Here is a 25579-nt window from a genome sequence, read left to right on the forward strand (position 1 = left end):
CTTGTAGAATGACACTTCCAAAGTGATGGGCTGACCTAAGAGTTCAAGTCCAGTTTCAATTTTAAGTACTTCTTCCCACCTACTCCTTTTCCAGGTAAATCCACAGTTACTCTTCTGAAAATTTGAATCAGTTCCTTTACAATCCTCTAATGTAAAATTGATTTTTAAAATGGGCAAAGCACCATTTAAATCTCCAGAATTAAAGCAACATTAAACAGTGCTGTCTGCAAGAAAAATCCGGGCAAGTAGTCTGAATCCTGTCTGCATCCAGAAAGTCTTCATTTCCAGCATTTCTAAGTGCTCTGGTCTGTTGGATTTGGATTAGGTTTGTCTCTTGTCAGTTCTAAATCAAAAAGCTGTTGCCTATGTTTGCCTCAGTTTGAATACCCCCTGATCCTCTGTTTTTAGATAGGGGAGTCCCCCTCTGACCAGACTCGTGCACATAGCTGAGTCTGGCAGCTCTGAGCGCTGTGGGTCTCTCTGCATGTACAAGCAATACTTGATTGTTGTTGGAGCATTGAGGAGAAGGCCAGAAGAGAAATTCCAGCCTCCATGGCCTCCTCCTCTCTCCCTCTCCCCAAGCTCCTCTTTTGTGGTCCTCAACACCGGTGCAAAGCGTTCTCTTCCTGAAGAGGAAGTGGGGTACCTCAACTTCCCTAAAGGACCATTAGAAAACTGTAATTTCAAAATGAGTTTCCTGTCCAAGGAAGAGGGCTTAGCACTTACAAGAACAGTTCTCCACTGTACGAGGCAGACATTTTAGTTTTATGAGGAACAAATAAAACATTCCTGTGTGCTTTACAGGCATAGCACTTTCTTAGAGTCTTTAGTTCCAGAATGACCTGTCTGCATAGCTGTGCTGATCAGTCACAGAGAGTAACACGGCCTGACTGTTCAGCAGGGCCCGGTGCCGGAAAGCAGTGGAGGTGGAGGAGCAGAGGCCAACCAAAAAGCAGCAAAGCCTTCCCTTGCTTTTGAGCTGGCATTAAGTCTGAGGTACAAACAGTTGCATTCCTGGTGTGAAGCAGTGGAGGTGGTGGCGTTACTCAGTGACAGAGCCTTGCTGGGGTCAGTGGGGGTGCCTGGGGTGCACCCAGGATTTCACAGTGTCCACTGCGAGGTGATGCAGGGCTTTGGCACCACAGGCTGCAGGCAGCAAACCTCACGTGTCTGAGCTGAGCCTTGCCAGAAGTATGTGAAAGGGATTATGCCAACTTAATTCAGTTCTTTGGAGGTGTGGAAACAGTGGGCAGGTTGACCTTACCCTGCTAATCCTGCTTTAAAAATAAATTAAAGCAATTGTTGTCAGCATGAAATGTTGACTTACTTTGGGGTTTAGACTGAATATTCTGCCTCATGCTATACTAAAGTTAATTGTGTGCTTTGAAGAACACAAAAATGGTGAAAGCACACCAAAATCCACAATGAAGTTTAGTTGTAGAATATCCAGTTGAAAGTTTTCCAGTAATCATCATAGCTTAACTGTTATGGGACTTAGGATGGAAAATAATTGGTGAATCATGTTAAATTCAGTCTAATGAGAAGCCATAGTCTGTACTGTATAGTATTACTGAAGATTTACTGTGTCTTATGGTAAAGGCATGTGGTCACGTTGATTTCAGTCATTCTGTTTCCAGGTTAATGCCTTAATTCAGTTCTCTTTGCTTCTAAATCAAGCTTATGGGAGAGCTCTCATGGTGTAGTCAGTTCTGAAATGTGAAATCAAGCTCATATATTATTGGAATGTTACATTTTAATATTAGTATGTAATAGAGGTAAAAAAAGACATTTCCCTTATTTTTCCCCTCTTTTTCTCCACATATTACCAGATACACAAAAGGAAATCTACCAAGTGCAATAGTGAAACACGGATTGTAGAGAGGGAGATGAAAGGTTAAGTGTAATGGAGACAGCAGTGGCACATAATTGCTAAGTCTGATAAACATGTTATGTCATTTTTTTTAATTGTTCCCCAGACTTTCTTGTAATTAATTGCATCCTTGCCCAAGGATTGTTGAGCTGCAGATAAATCAGTTAGCAGGTAATGCTCTAGCCTTTCTCTTCAAAGATCCTTGGACAGGGAGCAAGATCATCTTTCCTAATTCAGTAAAAGCCATTAAATGCCTGGCTGTTGAACATTATTTTGTCAGCCCTGGAAATATCTTCTAAGGAATAATTTATGAGGAGCAAGCAAACATGATTCATCAATTACTTTTTCTGGTTAAAAACTTCTCAGATAGAGAAAAAAATCTTTAAATTAGTGTAGCAGCAGAATTTTTATTTTTAGTGTCCTAACTTGGATGTGTGTTTACATGGTTCCCTAATGCTAAAAATGAGTCATTGATAATAGTGTCTTTTCCAGTAATAAAAAAGTAGGTGATGCAAGCCAGAACTCACATTTGACAGATTTGAGAAAAAGACCTATAGTATTTGTCTATCTACTGTACTGTGTCCCTGATAGGAGAGGGGTCTTAAGAGATAAGCACACAGTAGCCTTGAGAAGAACACTGAAAAGTAAGGAATCTGGGGAAACTGTTTCAAAAGAATAAAAAATAATAATTCTAGTTTAAAGCACGAGACTTAAGTGTGCATTTGTTCTTCAGTGATTAGACATATAAAATCAAAATGATAATTTTGGAGTTAGATGTCTATTGAAGGTATCTACAGCAGTTAGGAGTAACATGATGTAATTCCCATACCTTTTTGCATGGATGCTAAATAACACATTGACTTTTCTTAATGACCACACTGTAATTAAAAGGAGCTTACTTTTTCCCCAGCGGAAATTCTGGAATTGGCTGGAAATGCTGCAAGGGACAACAAGAAAGGTCGAGTCACTCCTAGACACATCCTGTTGGCTGTAGCAAATGATGAAGAATTAAATCAGGTAAGAAGAGCCTCTGCCATGTGAAGGCCAGGATTTCATTTAGGGCTTCTTAAATTATTTTTTTATATAGCTGACTTGTAACTCAAGACCTCTGCTTATTGAGCAGCACACCAGGAAACACTCACTAGCATGCTGCCTGTGTAACTAACTACAGCACTCAGCTTAATTATGTATTTCAGCACTCCTAAAATGTGTAAAAATGCAAAATTGATGTAAAATTATGCTTGCTAACACTATTACAGAGGCAGTGGACGGGATTAATGTACCTTTTTGTGAGGTACTGTAAAAACCCCCCTGAAAAGATACTTTTTCCAAATCTGTGTATCATGATGGAGCAGGAAAGAGTATTCCCCCAACCACCCTCCTTCTGGTTTTGTATGAAATTTGGTAATACTTTCCATTCATTATCCCTTTGTAAGCTTGGATCCTCACTGAGTTGAGTAAACACAAATCAGAAGGTTGGAGCACCTGGGAGACTTTGATGTCACTGTCTGTATCCTCCTGAATAGTGAATTAGTCCCAGTTAGATGTATAAAAATGAGTTAAAGTGGTTTTAAATACAGAACATGATGTATTTCAAACTCTGCTTTTAAAGGGTTGAATAAACTGCCACTTTTGAATATTGATCTTCAGCTGCATATTTTTTTTAAGAAAGACAGGTATAGAGATTTGCTTAAATGTTTCCCTCCATTCTGAAATTTCTTCTTCTAAGAAAAAAAACTTTTTAATAATACAATTGCAGGAAAATGCAGCACTTGGGACATATACTGGGTTCTTCACAGTGTGGCACCCACTGTAATCTCACACCCTGGATTTGGGGTCCCATTTTTCTCTCACAGGCTGCCCTGCTGGGCCCTCAGGTGTGTGCCTGGGGCTGTCTTGGTTTTCCTCACTGGATAACAGCCTTCATGGCAGGGATTCAGAGAAACAGATCTCAGGTGAGCCCTAGAGATGCTGACAGTGACAAGCACATGTGCAAGAAAAACACATGCTCCCTTTATAATTAAAATCAAATATGTGGCCAGCTCCATTTCATATATTTCTCATCTCTTCTTCAAGGATAATGGTGGAGAAACTCACAGCAGTATACAAAATATGCAGTAAAGGCTATTTTCTCTTTATTGGTGAGTAAATACTAGAATTTGTTATGTACAACTTTTTTTTTTTTATTAGCTATTGAAAGGGGTCACCATAGCCAGTGGTGGAGTGTTACCCAATATTCACCCAGAGCTGTTGGCAAAGAAGCGGGGATCAAAAGGAAAACTGGAAGCCATCATCACTCCACCCCCAGCAAAGAAGGCAAAGTCTCCATCACAGAAAAAAACTGTATCAAAGAAAACAGGCGGCAAGAAAGGAGCAAGGAAATCCAAGGTAGAGTAATGTGTTTATTTTAAACCCAAAGCTTGCCAGCAGTAGCTGCAGGGAGCTTCACACCGGGCCAGCTCTCCATTGCACGTGTTGTTACCAATGGTGATTTCAGGGAGGATGAGCTCTGCCCTCTCCCTGGTGCACCTGGAGCCTGAACACCCTCAGGAGTGGCCCAGGTCTGCACAGACAGATGGGCCATAAATCCTCTGTTCTTTGTAAGAAACATTCTGAGGAGGGCAGAGGTTGTACCAAGAGACAAGAGGAAACCGTCTGGGGGCTGTACTGCTCTTGCCTTACAGATTTCAGTTTGTAGGAGTAGGAAATCTTTCTACTGTGTACATGTGTAGCCAAGGATGTTTTCTCTTTTGCAAAGCAACTACAGTTAAGCAATATGTTTGGCAAGTAGGAAGAAAAGTACAGGAATTTCACATGAAATGGACAAGGAATGTGAAAGTTCCCTCTGGGTCAAGCAAAGCTTATGTATTTATCCTGTTACTGTTTACTTGGTCTCTCTTCTGATTGTTTCACTCTTTTGGTTTTTTAAGCTGTTGAATTTAGATTTCTCCCTCAGAACACCTATTAGTTGACATTTCAAATGCAGTGCTTCCAATAACTAACCATACACTAATAATTCCCCTAAATCTGGAATTTTTTTGCCCTGCTTGATTACAAAAGCAGGAAGTCTGTTGTGGGGTTCTGTTTTTCTTCCACACAATAAACTGTATTGTCTGCTTACTATATTGGTATTTGGCTAATAGTAAACTCCTAGGGAATTGAAATAAGACCCATGAAAATGTAATTTTCAAAACACTTGTGTAAAGTAAAGCATGGTTACAGTTTCTAAAAGCACAATGTACCCTTGCATCAGTTATTTTAGTTGTTTGGCCTCAGACTTCATTTATATACTTCGGAAAGGGACAATAGGAGAACAGTGACTTCCTCAGTGTTCCAGGTGTCCCTTTTTTTGATTCAACACAGATGTTGCTGAGGCACCAAATATTTCTGTAAAATTGTAAATAATCATTTTATTGAAAATGTGAAATTGGCACCAATTGAGTTTATAACCACAGCCTTTGTGAATTGACTTCCTTTTCAAAATGTTCTAATCCTCCTTTTTGTTCAGTAAACCAATTAATTCCTGAAACCTGTTATTTCAGTGCAGCAATAAAGTTGAAAAGAGAAATGGTGGTTGAGGGGAACTCCTCTCTCCTCCAGCAGTTTCACTGGAGATGAAAGTAGGTGATGATGGTAAATAAGACAGAAAATTGTTCAGCCCATTTCCTGCAAGCAGGCAGATAGAAAGTATTCTCTTGACACTGCTTCTAAGGACAGCCACATTACAAAGGAGAGTTTCTAAAATTAAGTCTGTGAAATCTGGGAGCACCTCCCTTCACAGATAAAATTTATTCTCTGACAAGTCAGTTTCTAGCTTACAATAAGTGTCTGCCCACACACAGAAATCTGTAATCTTTGTCCACACAAGCCATTAGAAAGCTTTTAAAAGGTTGGGGCTGTTTATATGTTTTCCTGCAACATTTAAGACAACTGTCATCTCAACTGTTGTGGGCAAGAGGAGGCGCCTGTACATCTGCAGACGTTGAGGTTGTTTTTCCTATTGATCCCTTCAGCTGTTATCAGGCACTTTGGTTGGACTACAGGATAAAATCCAACACAACTGTTTGTACAGGCATTTTATTGCCTGCTAAGCATTTAGTGCATATCATATATTTTAGTGTCATTAAACTGTTTTTCTCAGAGCCTTGAGTTAACTAATTAACTATATTTCTGGAAGAAGAAGCAGGGAGAAGTGAGCAAATCAGCCAGTGCTGACAGTACAACAGAGGGAACTCCTGCAGATGGTTTCACAGTCCTGTCCACCAAAAGCCTGTTTCTTGGCCAGAAGGTATGATCCTACATTTTTATAAATTAATATATATTCTTCTGTGCTGCTTAGGGAACAGCCCTCTCCTACTACCCCCTTTTCCACAAAACATCTAGGTACAATGGACATTTCCCCACTGAGCAATCAAGGAGATGTATGATATCAGTTTTTCTCATCAAATAAATTTTCTGAAACAACTCTAGAGCATTTTAAAAAGTACATAAGTCATCATGTGACTACATAATTAAATACTTAATTAGAAGGAAAGCCTGTGTGCTTGTAATCTGTCTCTTTCATAAACAACATAATTGTTACAGATAAGCAACTGCCAAAGAGATTATTCTAAGCATAAAATGTGTTTTTCCAACAGTCAGCCCACTTCATTGCTGATGTAAATGATTTACAGGTTTTTATCAAAACCTATTTTAGACATTTATTCATAATAATGGTGTTATGCTGTGTTCTGCATTGTGATTTACAGAAGTTAATGTTGTGTAATAGTGAATTATGCTTTTATGAAAAGCTAGAGATCAACTATTCTTTTTTTCCCTGTGAATATGATTTGGGATGTGGGTTGGTTTAATACAAATACGTATCTGCTTAAAGAGGATCCATTTAAAGAGATGAGTCATTAAATTAATTTGGTCTTTTATCCTGAAACCTGCCTTTAATTTGTGATGCAAAATTTTCTTAAGTAAAACTGCATCTTTCTGCTATCATTCAATAATCAGATCATTGTGTTGTAAGCCATAAAAGATGAGCCATTGTCCATTGTGGAATGTAACTCCTCTGACTCATTTTTATTTCATACTGAGGTTGTTCTTCATTTATCCTCCAGTTTGTTTGCCAAGTAACATGCATGACAGTAACATTTTTTTCAATACTTCTGATTTTCCACATTTAATTTTACAGCTAGGTAGCTGTTTTGGTAGGATTAGTTTTTATTTTCCTCTTATTAGGAGGGTGGTTTTTCAAAAAACATTTTGATGACTAAATTAGAACCTAAAATTTATAGCCTACATTACTGTTTCAAGAAAGCAAGTAACGTCAGCCTTCCAGAGCTGATTTTGAGCTCATTTTAGTTACCATAGGAAACCTGTAATAAGACCCAGTGCTGTGTCCCAGCAAGACTGACCCAGCAAATCAATGGGGCTTTGCTGTTGGGCTCAGTGGAAGAAAATCATGAACTGCTTTAAGCTGTGGTGGCCAGTGTCTGTTGTGCAGCTTCCCAGTGAGTCCTGATACTGGGGAATGGACTTTCTGTCTTTGTCATTCACTTGAGTCCAACCCCCTGAGAAAAGTACTGGTGTGACACATCCAACCCTGCACTGGGTCCTTGTCAGCTAGCCCTGCACATGACAGGGACCAGGTGTTAGCATTTTGTTGTAACACATAATGAAAAGAGAAATTTAAAAAAATGAAAACCTGTTTGTCTCCTGTGAGGGAATGAGGGTTAGAGAAGATATTTGAAGAACTGCTGCTGCGATCAATCAATCAGGATCTTTCAAACCTTCTGTGACATTCTTGAACACCTTCCCAGCCATTTGTGTGGTTTGCAAAGCCATTATCTGCCAGATCAGAAAATCCTTTGCTAAATGCAGAGAAGGAAGAAAACAATCTTGGTTTTGATGTCACAACATTCATAAGTGTTTAATGAAAAAAATATTTTTCTAGGCTCCATGTTTATAGAAGGGAAGGAACTTATTTGCAAGAGCAGCTCTTCATCCTTCTAATAACCCTAAATTTAATTTGATGCAAAATCACAAATGAGAATGTTGCAAACCTGGGTATTGTTCAGCTTTTAAAATTACAGTTATTGCATTAAATATTTAGGTAACTGCTGACATTCAGCTGGAAATTCCTAGAGGTCATGAAATGGCAAAGAATCCTTCAGTTATACCTGAAGAAGTTTATTAGTGCCACATTAATTATTAAAATCTAGTTAATATGTAAATGATTGCACATCCACAAGTGACATCCCAGTGGAAATGTGGTATTGTGCACATTAACTAGTTTGTTTTTCCTGAGAGTATTGCAAAGTAGAGGCTGAGTTGCAGGATCTCAAGCCTAAGCTTTAAGGTTTGGATTTTCCAAGAGACCTCAGCTTTTGGTCTGCACTAGGCATCTTCAGTTTTCAGTATGAAACTCATACCAGAAAAAGCTTCAAGACTTTTAAGGTAATTTTGTCTGAAATCAGAAATGCCAGGCTTGGCTTTGAAAATATTTATGGATGTGCTAAGTGCCATCTGCATTTTATCTAACTAACATTTAATTGAAATGTTACCTCAAGTTATGTCCATTCTTTGTTGCACATGTATATGCAAGTTGTGTCTATTTTTTTAAAGTTGCCCTTTAGGGGATCACTTGTGCCTAAGACATGCTTCATACTATTGGGCAATGAAATTGAGCAATTACTCATTGGAGGATTTAATTCCACAGGAAAAATTCTGATTAGTTTTTTTTTTTGTTTTTGTCAATTGGATAGCTAACAGTGCATTGAGCAGTAAATGCAGAATTTAGTAAAATAATACTTAGCTGCCAACACATGCTATCAGTCATGCAGTCATGGGCAGCTTTTTAAGCATTTTCTTGTTGTTGCTAAATTGAAACTTTAATTACCAGCTGGCTGTTATGTAAATGCCATATATGACTAGGCTCAGGGATAGATTTAAGCTCCCAAACAAAAACAGTCTGCAGCTGATAGATCTGTGGCAAAAACTTGTAGAGCACAGAATTAGGAATTAAAAAAAAAAAAAAAATCACTTACAGAATGACCAAAATATGTTTAGGAACATATCTCCACAAAACAGTTGTGGTGTGTGCATGTGTTTTGCTGTTGTGTTTTTTTTTAATTTTAAAATTCATTAAGTTTTTTTAATATTTTGATTTTGGTTTGATTTGATTGACTGGTTTTTTAAACAGCAGTTGCTTGTAGTCAAACCCAAGACTCAAACTCCAGTATGAATAACTCACCACGTGTGAAGTATTAAAGGATTCCAAGCTATTTGGAAAGGAAGCTTTCTTAGATTTTATTAGAAATTCCCGAACAGACACGTACTTAAAACAGGGCTGAATTACACTCATTTTTAGTCAAAATCACCCTAGTTTGAGGTAACATAGTTTATTCAAGCAACGTATGCAAATTATATGAAATTGCAGACTTTTAAAAGGAGAAAGAAGTTCAATTCATAGAATCAAATTAATGAAATGGAATTTTTTTTTTTTTCAGAAAATATAAATATAGGGATGATGGCCTCTTTAAAAGTCCCATTCACTTGTATGGGTTTCATAGACTGTCATATTCCCTGTTAATAAATTAACATACACAAAGAAATTATTTGAAGAGTTAAGTTTAAGAATGTGGGCTACAACAAACAAGAGATAAAATTCTGATATGGATGATATAAAGTGCCATGCCTGAAAATGAATGTTATGCTTTGTAGGCTGAGTGCTTTGGATTAAAAGGAAAGCCTGGCCTAACTGCAGCTGGTTGCAGGAACTGTATAAATGAATGAGAGCTTTCTCCTTCATAGTTGCTTTCCGTATCACCCCAACAGCTACTGGAAAAATAAATTAAAATACATATTGTAAACTCAGGCATTGGTTATGCTGTAGCTAATGTATTTCCCCAAATGAAAAAGTCTAGAAAATCTTTTGTACTTTTACAGTATTTAAAGTTTTGTCAGTAATCAACATGGTTCCCATGAAATCAGACTTTCCAACAGAAGCTATGAAGCAGGGTCAAACCCTGGTTAGAAACTTCCCATACCTGCAGTTTTGACCTCTGCCAAGTTTAGCATTCCCATTAGGTTGCATCAAATTGTAGAGTTGGTTTTGTGTTGTGGGTCACATCCTATTAGGAGACCCCCAAACTGTCTCTTAAGAACTCATAATGCAGATGTGAGGTCAGTTTAGGCCTCTGTGCTGCCTTCTGCAGTTCCCTGTGTGCCTCAGGAAAGAGGAGAAAACTTCAGGAGCAATCCTCCTGATTTACAACAAGAAAGAAATTGAAAGACATGCTTGAAATATATGAGGTTACTTAGAGGAGTAAATGAGCATTAATGGGTGGGTTTAAAAATCTCTGCTTTCATAAGGGACAAAAGGAAGTAAAACAATCAAAATAAGAACTAGAAGCAATAAGCACGTAATATCATTTGCCTGCTTATGGTACCTCACCAAGACATTCCCAAAGGCTGCAGAACTGTAATGAGTACTGAAGTATACAGAACATGGTGACCACTGATAAGGAAACAAAAAAAAAAAAGCCTCGTCCCCTTGTTGGGATAGAGGAATTGCTGGAGACAAGTGTCTGCTTTCTCAGAGATAGGCTCGTGTTTGCTGGCTTAAAGAAGGAGCAGCAGCAGCTTTGATCCTGTTTGAGTGCAGAATAGTCTCAGCACATCCCTGTAATTGATGTTTAAGGGATGCTTAGGGTGTCCTTCATCTCTATACTTGGGAAAGAAACAAATACCCTCATTTAATGGCAAAATTAGAATCACAGAATAGTTTGGAAGGGACCTTAAAACTCCTCTCAATCCAAACCCCTGCCATGGGCAGGGACATCTTCCATTATCCCAGGTTGCTCCAGGCCCCATCCAACCTGGCTTTGACCATTTCCAGGGATGGGGCAGCCACAGCTTCTCTGGGCAGCCTGTGCCAGGGCCTCATCACCCTCACAGGGAAGAATTTCTTCCTAATATCCAATCTTAATCTCCCCTCCTTCAGTTTAAGGTCATTCCCTTTGTCCTGTCACTCTATGCCATCATGAAAAGTCCCTATTCAGACTTCTTGTGAGCCCTCTTTAGATACTGGATAATAATAATCCCACATAGTGATCAGTGTAAAACCAAAATAGAGCTTACTAGTTGGTACATTCATGATCTCCCAGTATAAACCATGTTTGAGTCTTGTGTTTGAATTTTTTTGGGCTAATATCCATTTATGACCTGCCTTTTATTTTGCATATTTGTTTGCAGTGATGCTATCTCCATCTGTGTTGCAAAGCTCACTTTTCTGCAGCTTCTCTGTGATTTCCCAGCTGTCCTGTTATTTCCCACCTCATGCTTTTCTTTTCAGCTGAACCTTATTCACAGTGAAATCAGTAATTTAGCCGGCTTCGAGGTGGAGGCCATTATCAATCCTACCAATGCTGACATTGACCTTAAAGATGACCTAGGTAAATGGGGCATGGGTTGACACAACTAACGGTCACATGGAAATTATGGAACCCAGAATTTACTCTCTAGGGCTTCATACCTTTAATCAGAGCAGAAATTCAAATCTTGCAGGTCCTGCTTTTTTGAAGAACTATATTCAAAACACTTTTTGACCAATTCTGAACACTTGCAGCTATTGCTAGTCTTCAAGCTGATTTCAGTTCAAAAATTTTAAATTCTTTTCCATAATGATCATATGTGACTGTTAGCTATTTTGGGGGGTTTCTTATTTGGATACTTTGAGGACTAAAATACTTTTTTTGTCAGGTTTTTCTCAAAATAAGCAGTTTCTCCATTCTACCTGCAATCTCAGGGGTTTTATTTCAATATTTAGACTAGGCTTAAAATTTTTTTAAAGGGCTTACTACATAATTAGCTGTCCCCAAATCTTCTGTACCTTGATTTAATGTTTACTCAGTCAATAATTTGTTTCCATTATGTTTCAATCCTTCCCTGTCACTTTTACATTCAGCTGGAAACAAATACTGATATTATATCAAAAGTGAACTATCATGGGTGGAGAATCACTTTTGAAGCTTTTCTCTTGTTTCAGATTGATAAGAAATCAAAAAATCCTTCTTTAATAGAAGTTTATCCTTCAGCAAAACAAAAATTGCCTTTCATGCATTATGTACTGTGTTTCCTTCTTATTTGAGTAGACCTGCTGCTGTCTTTTTTTGAAACTTCCTTAATGGAATACAACCCGTAATTCTAATACTGCTGCATTTCCTATGGGAATGTAGAGAAGTAACTTCACAAGAAAAAAGGTCTAAGAAGGCTAATTTTTTTATCAGCCTTTCTTAGAAATATGTATATTTCTACAAGTGTCTTAGCCAGTCCAGCACATAATTAAAAGATATGCCTTACTTTAACAAACAATTATTTGTAATTTTAAAGCAAATTCTGTACAACCCTGGCTGCAAATACATCATTTCCTACACGTGAAGGAAACTGACATTTTTAGAAACAAAATTATGAATGGCTTTATATATGAAAATCAGTGGCTGTCAGCTTATTAGTGCTGACAAAATGGAGAAACTAATTATTTTGTTTGTCTTGATGATCCTGAATTTCTCTTTTTTAAACAGATTCCTTATTTTAATGTCATGCTCTGTGGGGAACTTGTTGTTCTAGGTTTCTGCAAAGTGAAATGGGGCATTAGCTGATTTTAAAACTTTGGAAATGATCTCATGTGATTGCTCTGACTTGTCATTTTAACATTTATTTGATCATGTCATACTCAATATTCCTCCTCCTGCTCCCTACACCCCTTTCTCTACACACACCTGCACACACAACTCAGCATACTCCTTTGGCGCAAGGTTTGGAGATGTAAAGGTAGGCAAATATGGACGTTGGTACATGTGTAAATGTAGAGCCTGTGCTGGGTCTCTGTCCAACGTGGTTGATATACATCTGTTTACCTGTTGTAGTTGCAAGTTGTACAGGCTGACATTGCCACGATCGACAGTGATGCTGTCGTTCACCCGACAAACTCTGACTTCTACACCGGTGGTGAAGTAGGTAATGGCAAGTTCAGTGCTGCGGAGTTCGTATGTGTGTGCATGGTCGATCAGCAGCCACCAGCTTGTTGTAGCTATGCAGATTTGCATTCATTTCTCACTTCCAGCAGTCCCGACTGATCGTAACCAGAAATGAACAATTACAAACCTAGTGAGCATCTTTGGTTTTTGTTGCCAAATCAGCCTTTCAGAAGTAACCATGGAGTGTACCACCAAAACTGAAGTGCAGGAACAGTGCATTAAATGCAGGCACATGACCAAGGAAAATTAATTACGACATTGTTGGTTTGCCAAATGCCTGTTTTAAATGTGACTTGAGTCTTGATCTTTAGATTTTAACCAGTTCCAGTGCACCCTCTTCATGCTAAGTTTCAGATGTTCATATCTGGATTCATGGGCTAGATCTAACCTGTTTGTATTTTCCAAACTCTTAAGAATATCCTTATAGACCGATGACCTTCCTAGCCCTGCTCCGTGGTCCTCACATCCACAAGCCCAGGCTAGTGCTGCACACACATCGGTCACCTGAGCTACACGAATGAGAGAAGGCATGACAGGAAACAGGACAGATCTCTTAATTCAGTCATCTTAACTGTCCCTTGAGTAACTCTTCTCCTAGCCCTTCTCTTAACCCTCTCATACACAGAATTTTGAAGGATTTTATAAAAGGATAGGAGTACTTTGATTTAACTACCTTGGTAATTTGAGAAGGCAAATCAGAACTTGGGCCAAATGTAGAAGTTGCTGGCAGTGCTTAAGAACAAGTCAGCTGATCCCAGCCTCTGTTCTGCATCTCATCTTGACCATTGCTGTGAGAATGGGCTCCCCCTGTGCCTGAGGCCTTGTTTTCAGTACTGACTTGGAGGGACACATGTCCTGCACCACCTGTTTTTTCTGAAAGGGCTGCATTCTGAGTAACAAGCAGAAAAATGTAGCTCTGGTTGGCCTGTTGGGGCACAAGCACTGTGACTTTGCTGGCTAAATCATATGCACAGTGTCATAGTAGCCTGTAGCTGAAGAATATGCTACCAAAGTCTGTCAGACCCATTCAGCCAATGTGCCTGTCTCCTACCCTGTGACAAAGAAATGCTTTGCTACTCTGCAAAGAAAATTGTCTCTTGAAGTTGGACTGCTCATTCCTTAGTGTAGGTTCCTGTTGCCTCTGACTGCTGTAAGAAAGAATAGAAGTGCACAAATGCTTAGCTTCCAATGATTAACTTTTACCCATCTAAATTTTTTTTTAATTTTTCGTTGGTTTTTTTCCCTAACAATTTAAGTGTACTGGGGGCTTATCCTGAGAATTTTAGAGCCTAAATTTCTGCTAACGCTGTTTTCAACACTGATACCAATGCCTGCTTGGAAAGCATGAGATAATGATCTTATTCTCATGGGAGTGACACATATTTATGCTTGTGAGCAAATAAGCTACTAACCTTGAAGGTGTGAAGCAAGACTTCCATCAAGAAACTTGCTAGTGTAGTGGAAAATGGTTAAATACAGTCTGTCCTTTGCCAGATTAAGCTAATTTACAACATAGATGTCGAGTATTATTTCAATATAAACCCTCACTATTAATCAGAGCATAATTGAGGAGTAAATGCAGAATATTTCACTCATTCATACCAAATATTACTTTTTCTCTTCTTTGTACCAGATCTGCAAGAAGAGAGCTCAGTGGAATAAACTGACATGGTTGTTCATTGCTTTTAATTATAAATTAATTCCCAGTAGAAGGGAAAAAGCTGATCCTTCTGGATTGAATTAAACCAAACTAGGCTAAATTCCATTAAATGTACAACAGCTTTGCAATGGCAAAGAAATGACCTACTTAATAGAACTTTGCTGTTCCTAGGTTCTGCACAAGGCTTAATTATGTTTCCCCTTGAAACAAGAGAAATTAAGGATTATGAATGTCATGGGTTTTAGGACTGATCAGAGTCCATGGACTCATGGGGAATATAACTGGCATATACATAAATATAAATAGGAATGATATCGAAATATATACAACAGGACTATAACTAGATTGGAAGGCAGTTTCATTCCCTCCCCATTCCTTCTCAGAGTGATTTTATAAGACTCTGGAGTCAGCCACATCTGCTGGATGGGCTCAGCAAAGGGCACAGGGTGTTTTGCTTTACTCATGCCTTTGAAGGGTAGAGTGCTTCCAAGCACCTCAGTGCTTCTCTGGACCTCATTTCCCAGCACTCTCCCGAGACACCTTGCTCCTACAAATAAAGCCACTACTGTCTTTTCTAGGAGATTTGTAAGGTAATCCTCCCACTCAGTTGCACTGGGATAGGCAACTTTAAGTTTCAGGAAATCCTTAGGAGTTTGGCTGAAGTATTTATATGTAAAAGCTTAAATGAGCACAAACAGCAAATTACACTCTGACCTACACAGTCTGACCTTGCAATCCAGTTTTTGGCAAACCCTCTTGTGAACTGCTTATGAAAAAGCCAAAGAAAAGGCATAGCTTTTGTAATTGTCCTCAGCTTTTGTACCCCAAAAGCAATAAACTCCCATGAACAAAATAGACTCAGGGTCACAGAGTCAGTTTTTGAATGGAAAACAAATGCATTGTTTTCAACTTTTCAGTTTGGAAGAAATTTAACAAAACACAACAAAAGCATCTTGCAGTCTTCTTAGTTCCTAGAGCTATATAACCTGATTTAGTTACCAGAATCTTGGAGGAGGGACTCTGCTTCCTGGAGCATACAGTATGTGCACTTCCATCAGAAATTGCATTTTTTTCTTTCTTCATCAGTGGAAGTAAGGGGTGTCACCAAATAAATGTCTAGATCTTTAGAGATCATAGTTCTGAACTTTTAGAAATCAGTTATCAAAGCAATATCTCAAATCAGAGCCTTTATGATATCACTGCTTTTTATTTATCTTTATAATTAATATGTAAAATCATGTGGGATGCTTATGTAGTTAGGAAAATGCTTTCATGGGCTGTTTTTTCTTTCATTAATATTTAAAACTAGAGCTGCAAAATAAGATCTAAACCATTTAATGATGGACTGCCTTTGTAAACAGCATACCTTTTGGTTGCCCTGACACACTGCACAGCTCTTCTCCTCCCAGAATAACTTTGTCCAGCTCCTTAGTTGTAGTTAGAGAAGTTCATTGGAGGAATGTGTTCCTTAGAGATTCTCCTTATTTCTGAGGCTCTTCCTCTTGGTTAAAGGTGGCTCAACAAGCTGGGCAGTTACCAAGTAAAGCAGCCCGCTGCACTCACGAGACTGTTTCATTCCTGGGGCCACCTGTTGGGGTCAGGGACCAAGATCAGGTGAGTTTCAAATTCTTATTGTGGCAAATGGCTCTTTAAAACAATTTGTAAGAGGAGAGGGGAAATGAATCATAGGGGAAGGAATTAAAAACCTACAACCACTGTTGAGCTAGCACATTCTTCTGGAACATTTCACACTAAGAGATGCTCATGAGAAGGAAGGAGGTAGGGATGTCATGTCAGATCTTTTTTGACAGTAAATTCAAGTCTGAGAATGTTAGCAAGGGATATCAGTGTGAGGTTTTTGGGTTGTTAGGGTTGTCTTTTTGTTCTTTCTGTTGTTGTTGTTGTTGTTTTTAATGACTAGCTAATTCTCAAGTCCCAAAAGGTTTAGATCTTACTTTGCAGTCCCCAAAAAAAATGTTTGGGCAGAAAACTCTAGAGTGATGTAACAAAAGCAAATGATGAGTCATATGTCTGCTGCAATCAGAGGAATAAACTAACAATTCTCTGTTCAGGGAGCACTTTGGAAAAGAAAGGTGGCAAGGAGTTTGTGGAAGCCGTCATTGAGCTCCGCAAAAAGAACGGGCCGCTGGACATAGCCGGAGGTGAGGCTGCGCTTCGGGACCCCCAGCCAGAGCCCTGCAGCAGTGCTGGGGCTCTGCTGTCTGCAGGCAGCTCCCAAGGGCTGTGTGTTTGTATTCTCCACAGTTAAACTGCACACATTGCATCTTAAGTAACCTTTCCCTAAGCACCTGGGAAAGGGCAGTGCTGTAGAGGTACAGTAAAGCCAGGCCGCTCAAAGGTACGTGCATGCACACTCAGTGTTGATCGTTAAGGGCACAGTTCAGAAAAGCAATTAATGAGATGCTTATTTTTGAGTCCAACTCTGTTAAACATCTGCTTTGCTGAAATGCTGCTGACTTTCACTGAACTTAAGCATGTGCCTAAAGTTCAGCATCTGCTTGGGTACTTAGTTTAATCAGTGCCAAAATCATCACTATAAAAGCTTATGACTTTTTGATGCCTAGTTATCAAAATTTATGTAATCTCAGAGAAAAATCTACTATGTGAGTAATAAAGTTTGATAATGGCAATATATAATTTTACACCATCTGTGAAATTGCTGATCCATGTTGTTCATATAGAAGGCTGATTCTGCCATCTGTGTTTATGCTATAAAAATAAATAAAGTGTGCACAGTTTTGTAAACGAATCCTAACTACAGCCGAAGGGGAGATGTAAGAATTCAGCTCTGACAGGAAAAATTACAACTGTTTACTTCTGGAGCTTAATACTTTGGGGGTTTCTCCCTTGCTTTTTAAAAATTTTAATAAGTTTTTCTTGGAATTTTTGTTCTGCAAAAATATGCAGAATCAATTACTCACTTCTTTCTTTTTACTAACTTCTGTACAAGATTGCTTACCAGCCCAGACCAAACTGCTCCAAATAGGTGGCAAGTTGAAAAGAAAAGTTTCTTTTTCTCAGCTGTTAGTGCATCCCTCAGATCTGGGGGTTGCTTGGCAGTCTTACTCCAGGGCAGCTCTGCACTGCACTTAGATAAACTGGCTGTTAGGGACTTGTTGGAGGACTCTAGAGCAGAACTAATACATCCATTTTTCAATCCTACATATACTCAGGGTTCAATTTCTCAATTCTATGGACATCTCTTTAATATACCCATAAGCAGAATGCTTACCTGGAGTGTGACTAGCACAGAATAAGTCCATAGTTGGCTTTATCTTTTCTTAATTCCCATTTCAGTGCACTTGCATTTGAAGTAAAGGACAGCTGCTCTTGGTAATGAACAGTTGTCCTCATTAGAATCTTAATGAGTTAATTAATGACTACCCTGGAAAACACTCCCTGAGAAATATTAAAGTTGGTCATGTGTATCAATACAGTATTTTATTCTTTCAGGGTGAGGATGATATCCATATTTCACATCTGACTAGAGATATGTCAGCTGCTTCTAATAGATTTTTCTTGGATTTATGATGTATTCTGAATCTGCTAACATTTTAGTTGCACATTATGACAAATTAATATTGCCTAACACTGAGGCTATTCAACATGTTGGGACTCTGCAAACCCATAAGAACATAAATGCTTGTGTTTCCATTGTCCTTCAAAATGTTCTGGTTAACCCCTGGTCAGGATCCATATGACAAAGTCTATTTTCTCTTTCCTGCAGCAGACACGAGATAGTATCCATATGTGATGATCATGTGCCAAGAGTTACCTCTACTATACTTAAATCGCAAAATGCCTCATAAACATTCCAGAATGGAATAGAGGAATTCTATAAGCACCTCTTCTTATAGACTGATTTTTTAATTTTTAAAAAAAACTTGTTGGTATTTTTATTATGGTTTTGTGAAGACATAAGTTACCATTTTATACCAACACTTTTGTGCAGTATTTTAGGAGCTGACTCTCTGTGAAGGCTCACTGTATGTTCTTGTGAGATTTCAGATGTTTTTCTTCCCTCAGCTTCTCATTAGGGTGGCTTGCTTCTCCCCACCTTTTTTTCTTTTAACGAACCAAAGTTACAACTTTTTATTTGCAACCACAGCCCAGTGAGTTTGGAAATGACAGAGATCCTCTCACCCTGGCTTCTGGCAGGCAGAGCACAGTCTGTTGTTGATCTGTGATGGAAAGTGGTGAACCCAGAACGTGTTCTCCTGCAGAGAAGGAGGCCTCTCATCTGGAGAATCCCTGCCTGTCAGCAGTTTGTAGGCAGGGTCTGCTGCATCTTCTTAGTCCCCACATGTTAATATTGTGGTGGTAAGATATGATTAGCATGGTAAAAATTCTTCTTCATTTCTTTGTACATACAAGGCCTGGCCTGTTGTTACACAGGCAATGTGAATCAAACACTGCAAATCTGTAAATGCATCCTCTACACCCTTCTGTCAAAAATGTGATGAAAGAGAGAAACTAAGCCCAGCATTGTTCAAGTGATCTTGGATGACCCATACACAGAAAAGCTAAAATAAGGCCAGGCCCAAAGTCTTGAAATGACACAAAATGTCTTCATTATAGTTATTCAGAGACAAAGCTAGAAATAAAGCCAGAATCTTAATTCACCTCTTTTCCATCCTTCCTTTGGGGTTTGCAGAACACTAGTAGCTCTGAACTGCTCCAGTTTGGGCTGGGGTGTGATCAGAAGCCAGCTGAACACTCTGTACATTTAGCAGGAGTAGATGAAGGTCATCAGATTTGTAACTCCTTGTGCCTGTCCAGCATCCTGGTATTTACTGTATTTCTGCAGTAAACCCAACCAAAACAAGATCATCCCTTGTCTGGGTTTGGGTTCTGCCCTTCTCTTTACCCAATCCTAAGTATAAATGTGCTTCCTTTGATGTCAGCAACGAATTCTTGCTCTCTCTCAAATAAGCTTAGCTATGATTTGTAAACTATCACAGCAAAATGCAGCTGGAAATGGAAAACACAAAGTCTCTGTAATCATGTTATATTTTAAGGCTGTGTGATTTATAATCTAAAACATTCTCAGAGGCTAAGGGAATGTCTGTTGATTGTTTGCTACTTTAATCACATGTACACTCCTTTAATCCTAAAGAGAGGAAGGTAATTATGTTTCATTTTCAATGCTTCCTAGCTGTTGTCAGTGCTGGCCATGGACTGCCTGCAAAATTTGTGATCCACTGTAATAGCCCAGGCTGGGGCTCAGACAAATGCGAGGAGCTGCTGGAGAAGACAGTGAAGAACTGCCTGGCTCTGGCTGACGAAAAGAAGCTGAAATCAATCGCGTTTCCTTCCATTGGCAGTGGCAGGTAAGGTTGTCAGGCAAACCTGATGCCAAATAGGTCACATTCTCTAAGTGCCATCTGGTGTTCCAGTCCCTTCCCATGTACAAAGCACAGCTACAATGCTGGCTTTTTTCTTCCTTGTTTGAATCAGCTCCCTGAAAGAAGAGTTTCTTCTAGGTTTGTTCAGGCAGTGCTTGGAACCTGCAGTGTTTTCCTGAGTACCAATTTAGTGTTGGCAGATCTCATAGTGATCCCTGCAAATCTTAAAGCATGCAAATGAGATAAAGAGCATAAAATGAACTTTCAAGAGACTGTTAAAAGACTTCTTTTAGACAATCAATTCATTCATATAAATTGGAGATGTGGAAAAGAACATGAAGAAAAGGGGTCTCTTTTGCCTGATTTTAGTGCGTAATGAAACTTACCTGTCTTACAATAGCCAGAAGACATGGCTTAGTGTTTGTTTAAGCAGCAAACCTAAAATGCCTTGATTTTTCAGGATTTGCAGAGTCACATCAAGCTTTCATCCAAAATCCATAAGCTGAATTCCATAGAGTTTACATCATGGGACCAGTTCATTAAAAAAAACCAAAAACCTTAAAAATCCTTGCCAAGGTCTTTGAAAGCCTTAGTCTAAAGTTCAGGTCCTCTGGCTCTGTACAGTGTCCTCAGTGCCTTTGAAAGTCAGATCATGTTCTTAAGAGTTTCAGTCCAGACTGACTGCACCTTCAGTCTGAGGCTTCTGGGTTTGGGGTGCAGAGAGAGGTTGGGAACACCTGGCCCTCATTGATGGCTCTGTAAGAAGACCAAGGGCCAAATCTAAGCTGAATTACACAGTTGTGTCTCTTAACCCTGAACAACTGACCCTTTTCAGTTGCCATGAAAGAAGTTAGCTGGTATACAATAAGAATATTCTTCCCATTGTGTTGTGTTTCAACACTAGATTAATTCTTGCATATTCTGTGGGCTAAGGTAGAAAACAGTGTTTGAGGTTTTGGATGAATGACAAGAAATAAAAGTTTCATTAGGATGCTAAATTTAAGCAACTTGCATCATAGAAATCTCCAGCTAAAGTTAATTTGCATAGGTGTAATTTTAAAGAGATAACTTGAGCAAACTTTGCAGAACAGTAGAGAAATAAAGCAGGGGGTTCATACTAACTTAATGGATTAGCTGTCAGGGTCACAGGCTGGTCAGTACAAAGAGAAGCTCTGAATCACTCTCTGGGAGAAACTCTATTCCTCCACAGAATGATGTGGAGAGTGCAGAGCGTCTGTGGAATTGGTTATGTAAAAGTGGGACCATGTAAAAGTATCTTCCACACAGCCCTGTCTTTTCTGGATAGCTCCCAGCAAAGAACCATTCCCAGCCCTTGTTGTGAAGTAGGTGATTGGTACTGGAAAATGATGAAGCCTTGAACAATCCTTAGGATTCATATTTTGTTCTGAAATTTGGTTACTGACAGGCAGGATCTAGGGCAAGTCCTCCACTTGGCATATACATGTAATTCTTACTTGAGCCAGCTGAAGTGGTGCTTTTAAAAGATGGAGAGGAATCAAAAGGCCTTGAGTAATATATGAGGTTATGTATTTTTCCTTTTTTTTCCCCCCTTAATTAGAGATACTCAAGCGTAAGTTAATTTTGGAGAGAACATAATATATTCTGACAATACTCTCTACTTGTTTTATGAAGTCAAAAGTATTAAAAAAAGAAAAAAGTAAAGCTTTAAAAGATAACAAATGCCAAAGACACCACATGTATGCAGCTGTTCTAGTACAGGCATCTGTCAAGCAGACATCACCCAATAAACCCACATAAACAGTTTCATTCTCTTTTATAGTTGAGGAATGGGATTACATGAGGGCAGTTCAAATAAATCACGAGGGGAAATAAAATAGCATACTTGTAGCATTCATTGGGCCAGATGCTCAGCTACAGCCAACTTATGGAAAGCACAACTTGGGTTCTGTTCAGAGGTAGCCTGGAGTTCAGTCTGGTAGGGCCAGCAGAAGAAAAGGGAAAGGAGAGTTAGGGATTGAACATGAACTCATCCTCTGAGAAGGGATTTCGTTCTGAGGCTCTGACTTTGATCTGAATTGACACTGGTTTGGCTGAAGTCCCAAACTGCCTTTTCACAAGAATTTAACTCAGACCCATAGATCAATGCATCAAGCTTCTGTTTCTCACAGCCCACACATGCCCATCAGGCCAGCACCTTTCTGCTGATTTTTCTGCTCTGTTGTTCTGGGGAGGTGTCCTGAGCAATGGATTGTTATCAGCTAGCCTAGCACTGTGCCTTCCTTTCACCAGGCCACTCCTCTTTCATGTGCCCTGGTGTGACCACCCTGCCAGAGCACTTGGAAGCTGTGTGACTTCAGAGGCTCCTGAGAACAGTTCAGAAACAGTGTATGTCCCTGTTTTGATGCTGCCCTGCATCCTGGAAGATCTCTTCACTGTATGCCAGGATGCAGCACTCACAAATAACCTGCAAGTGCCCAGGTGTGGAAGCTGCTGACTCCTACGCAGCTCCTGTGTCAAAACTGCTCTCAGTTGATTAACTTCTCACACAACTGATTATCCCTGACCAGCTCATTTGGCTTTGGAATAGTACAAACTTTGCTCACAATGCTTTTTCCTTTTTTTTTTTCCCTTCAATAGAAGAAAAAATCAGGCATTTTCAAGAAAGAAAAGAAATAGTGTAAGCTATTTCATGCCATCATTTTTGAAATACCACAAACATTTTCTTCAAGACAGCACATATAATATCACATTACAGGCAGAGCTGATATAGAATTGCTCTCTGAGAATGTTTTTTGATAAGGCAATGTGCAGCAAGTGGGCCATGACACAGGCAATTGCCCTTCACATTTGGTGTGTTGCAGCACAAAATAAGAGGGAGATTACAACAGCATTTTACTACCAGTGTGGTGCTTCAGTGAGCAAGTGCTGAGAAATGTTCTCCTGTTAGTGCCAGAGGTGGATTATCCCAGCTTCCTTGAGCTGCTCAGGAAATGCTGAAAAATTCATCCATCTGTGTAATCTGTAAATTATTTGTAGTATTAATAGTACACACTTCATAATAGGAAGGATTAACTACCAGGTATCTGTAAGTGCACATCAGGGAACCAGGTGATGTTCAACAGGTTCTTTCAGGTTCTTTTTGGGTGCTACTCCTAAGAGAGAGGTCATGTCCCATCACCTTCAGACTGACTATGGAGTGCACATCATTGAGGCTGGGGGAGGGCTCAGAATTTGGCAGGGTAGAACCGTGGTCTGGGTGAGTAGCACTACTTCAGGAGTAACACAGCAACAAAGTTCAGGCAGTTCCAAGTAGTTACCAGGTGTAATTCCAGGAGTTTGCCATGATCTATAAAATTCAGATCGTAAAGTTCAGATCATAGCTTTGTTCAGACAATTCTACTTGTGCTTGACTTGTTTTAATAATAGATGAATCTTTCAGACAAGAATTCCTAGATAAAAATGTGAAGAATTTTATAAGAAAGGTTGTCAGGTTAGGTCCTGTAAAATCCTGTGCTTAGTTACCATTAGTAGTGGTAAGACTGTATTGTAGTTTGGGTCTTTTCATGTTTCATATTCTGTATCAAGTTCTCTGTCCCTTTTTACTTTTCTTTAACAGTTGCTTTGCTTTCAGGACAGTTTAATTTTGCAGCTCCAACACATACACTGCTTTCCAGAATACTGCAGGCTCTTTGTTTACTTACCTGTTAAATGAGAATAATTGACCCATCAGGTATCATGAGGTTCAATCCAACATTGTGTGTAGACTCTGTATTCATATTTTAGGAATGCTTTTCTTCTGTTTGAGCATTTTAAGTCTTGCCTAAATCAACAAGCCTCTAATTCACACTGTAAACACTGATTTTGTAGCTTTATTTGCCATGAGGTGTTGGAGAAAAGATGGAGCCTTCCCTGAGAAGCTAAACCATCAAAAGTTGGTTCAGCAAGTCTTGATTTTCTTTTTTTTTTTTTTTTTTTTTCTCTCTCCTTCTAGAAATGGCTTCCCAAAGCAAACAGCTGCTCAGCTGATCCTGAAAGCCATCTCCAGCTATTTTGTGTCTACAATGTCCTCTTCAATCAAGACGGTGTACTTCGTGCTCTTCGACAGCGAGAGTATAGGGATATACGTGCAGGAAATGGCCAAACTAGATGCCAACTAAGCCTAGAAAGCTACAGTACCAGCCCCCTCTTCCACCCATCAGCATCCTCAAATCTTTAAATCATTGTGAGGCAGAGCATCTCTTATTTTAACTTTTGCTCATCTAGGGAAATAAACGTGGGGGGTTTTGTTGTTTTGTTTTGGAATTTTTTGTTTGTTTTGTTTTTCCTCTCTAAACTGTTTTATGTTGGCACTGATAGTTGGCATTACTGCTGTTAATGCACTGTTATACCAGGCATTGTCTGAAGTTAGTGTAATCTAGAAGATTTTATAGTTTTATTTTAATGAAGTATAAATTGGAACAGGAAACTGTTAGGAGTATGTAGTCTTTTACTTGTGAAAGAAACAGGCCAACCCTATTTTGTAACTGTGTTGTGGTGCTTTATCAATACATCAAGTGGCGTTCCTTTCATTTTTTAAAAGAACAGATGCTATAAACCTAATTTGTGTTTGTTTATTGTCTTAATGATTCTGGAAGAAAAAAAAAATACAGAAACCCAGTTGTCCTTAATTATATTTACAATTTTGAAACTGTGTGAATTGATTTAGTAAAATGTTTGAACTGTTGCTCTTGGTGTACTTGGATTGATTTTTCCTTTAAGCCTTTATTTTTTAAGTTCTGAAAAGTTAGCTCTGAGAGGGATGAGAGCAGATCAGAATCAGTGACCTGGAAGTTTGTTTGGATATGCTGGGCTTCTTCCCTGTGTGGCTGCATTTGAGTGAGCTCAGTGACACTCACAGCTGGGACTTCTCCAGAGTGTTCACCCTTCCCAGTTGTAGCTTCAGATCCTCCTGTGCAGAATCTGCCCTAATTGCCTTTTCAGTTTGGGAGGTTGAAGCCTTTTAGATCAAGCAAGGCCTAAGACTTTTTGAACTCTTTCCAGTCATCTAATACTGGCCTGTTTGAAGCTACTTTGTATTTTTTCCAAATATTTATGAGCCCTGTTTGTAGTGGTGGCCCTGTCCTTTGCACAGCTGAAATCCATACCAACATTGACTTTATGGAAGCCACTTGGGTTTGTACTTTGAGAAAAAGAAGTTACACTGTTAGCATGTGGATACTGCTCTGAGGGAGGCAGCTCTTCCTTTGAAGTTTTTAGTTATTTGTAGGTAGGAGGCATACGTTTTCCATCTCTGTTTTGAAAAACTTTATTTGCTGATGAAAGAGTATTTCACATCCTATTGGATTGGCCGAGAGCAACAAGCAGACCCAATCTGACTTTTCAGTAAGTTCAGGAATACCAAATATTGAAAATGTGTAGATGGAACTCCTGCAAAAGTTTGGGGTGTTTTTTGTAGAAGTTGAAATACTTGGAGCCTTCAAGTGTGGCACCAATAACAGAAGGCAAAATTGAAAATATAAAATAAAATAAAAGTTAATCTAAATATATACCCGAAGTTAAAAGGATCAAAGAGTAAATTATTTTTGTGCTTCAAATGCATAAAGTCTTTGACAGAATATAAGCTTAAACTTTAAAATTTTTAATGGCCATTTCTTAGACAGCAGCTTAAGGGACA

At 39.0% G+C, this 25579-nt stretch overlaps 1 protein-coding gene across 5 annotated transcripts in view; it reads left to right on the forward strand.

Moving 5' to 3' along the window:
* The window catches only part of MACROH2A1 (macroH2A.1 histone), a 43030-nt gene extending 18402 nt beyond the window's left edge, over window positions 1–24628 (forward strand). For 2 of the 5 annotated variants that reach the window (XM_021549528.2, XM_021549527.1), the window contains exons 3-9: window positions 2781–2887; window positions 4061–4258; window positions 6048–6158; window positions 11214–11313; window positions 16630–16719; window positions 19734–19908; window positions 23897–24628. In XM_021549528.2, coding sequence (XP_021405203.1) covers window positions 2781–2887; window positions 4061–4258; window positions 6048–6158; window positions 11214–11313; window positions 16630–16719; window positions 19734–19908; window positions 23897–24062 — 947 coding nt within the window. In that variant the 3' untranslated portion in view covers window positions 24063–24628. Of the gene's footprint in view, window positions 1–2780; window positions 2888–4060; window positions 4259–6047; window positions 6159–11213; window positions 11314–12786; window positions 12878–16629; window positions 16720–19733; window positions 19909–23896 lie in introns of all 5 variants that reach the window. The other 3 variants (XM_021549531.1, XM_021549530.1, XM_021549532.1) reach the window with 3 other exon arrangements.
* Window positions 24629–25579: the final 951 nt, after the last annotated feature.

The sequence above is a fragment of the Lonchura striata genome, chromosome 15 (assembly GCF_046129695.1).
Source record: "Lonchura striata isolate bLonStr1 chromosome 15, bLonStr1.mat, whole genome shotgun sequence".
In the NCBI taxonomy this organism is placed as follows: domain Eukaryota; kingdom Metazoa; phylum Chordata; class Aves; order Passeriformes; family Estrildidae; genus Lonchura; species Lonchura striata.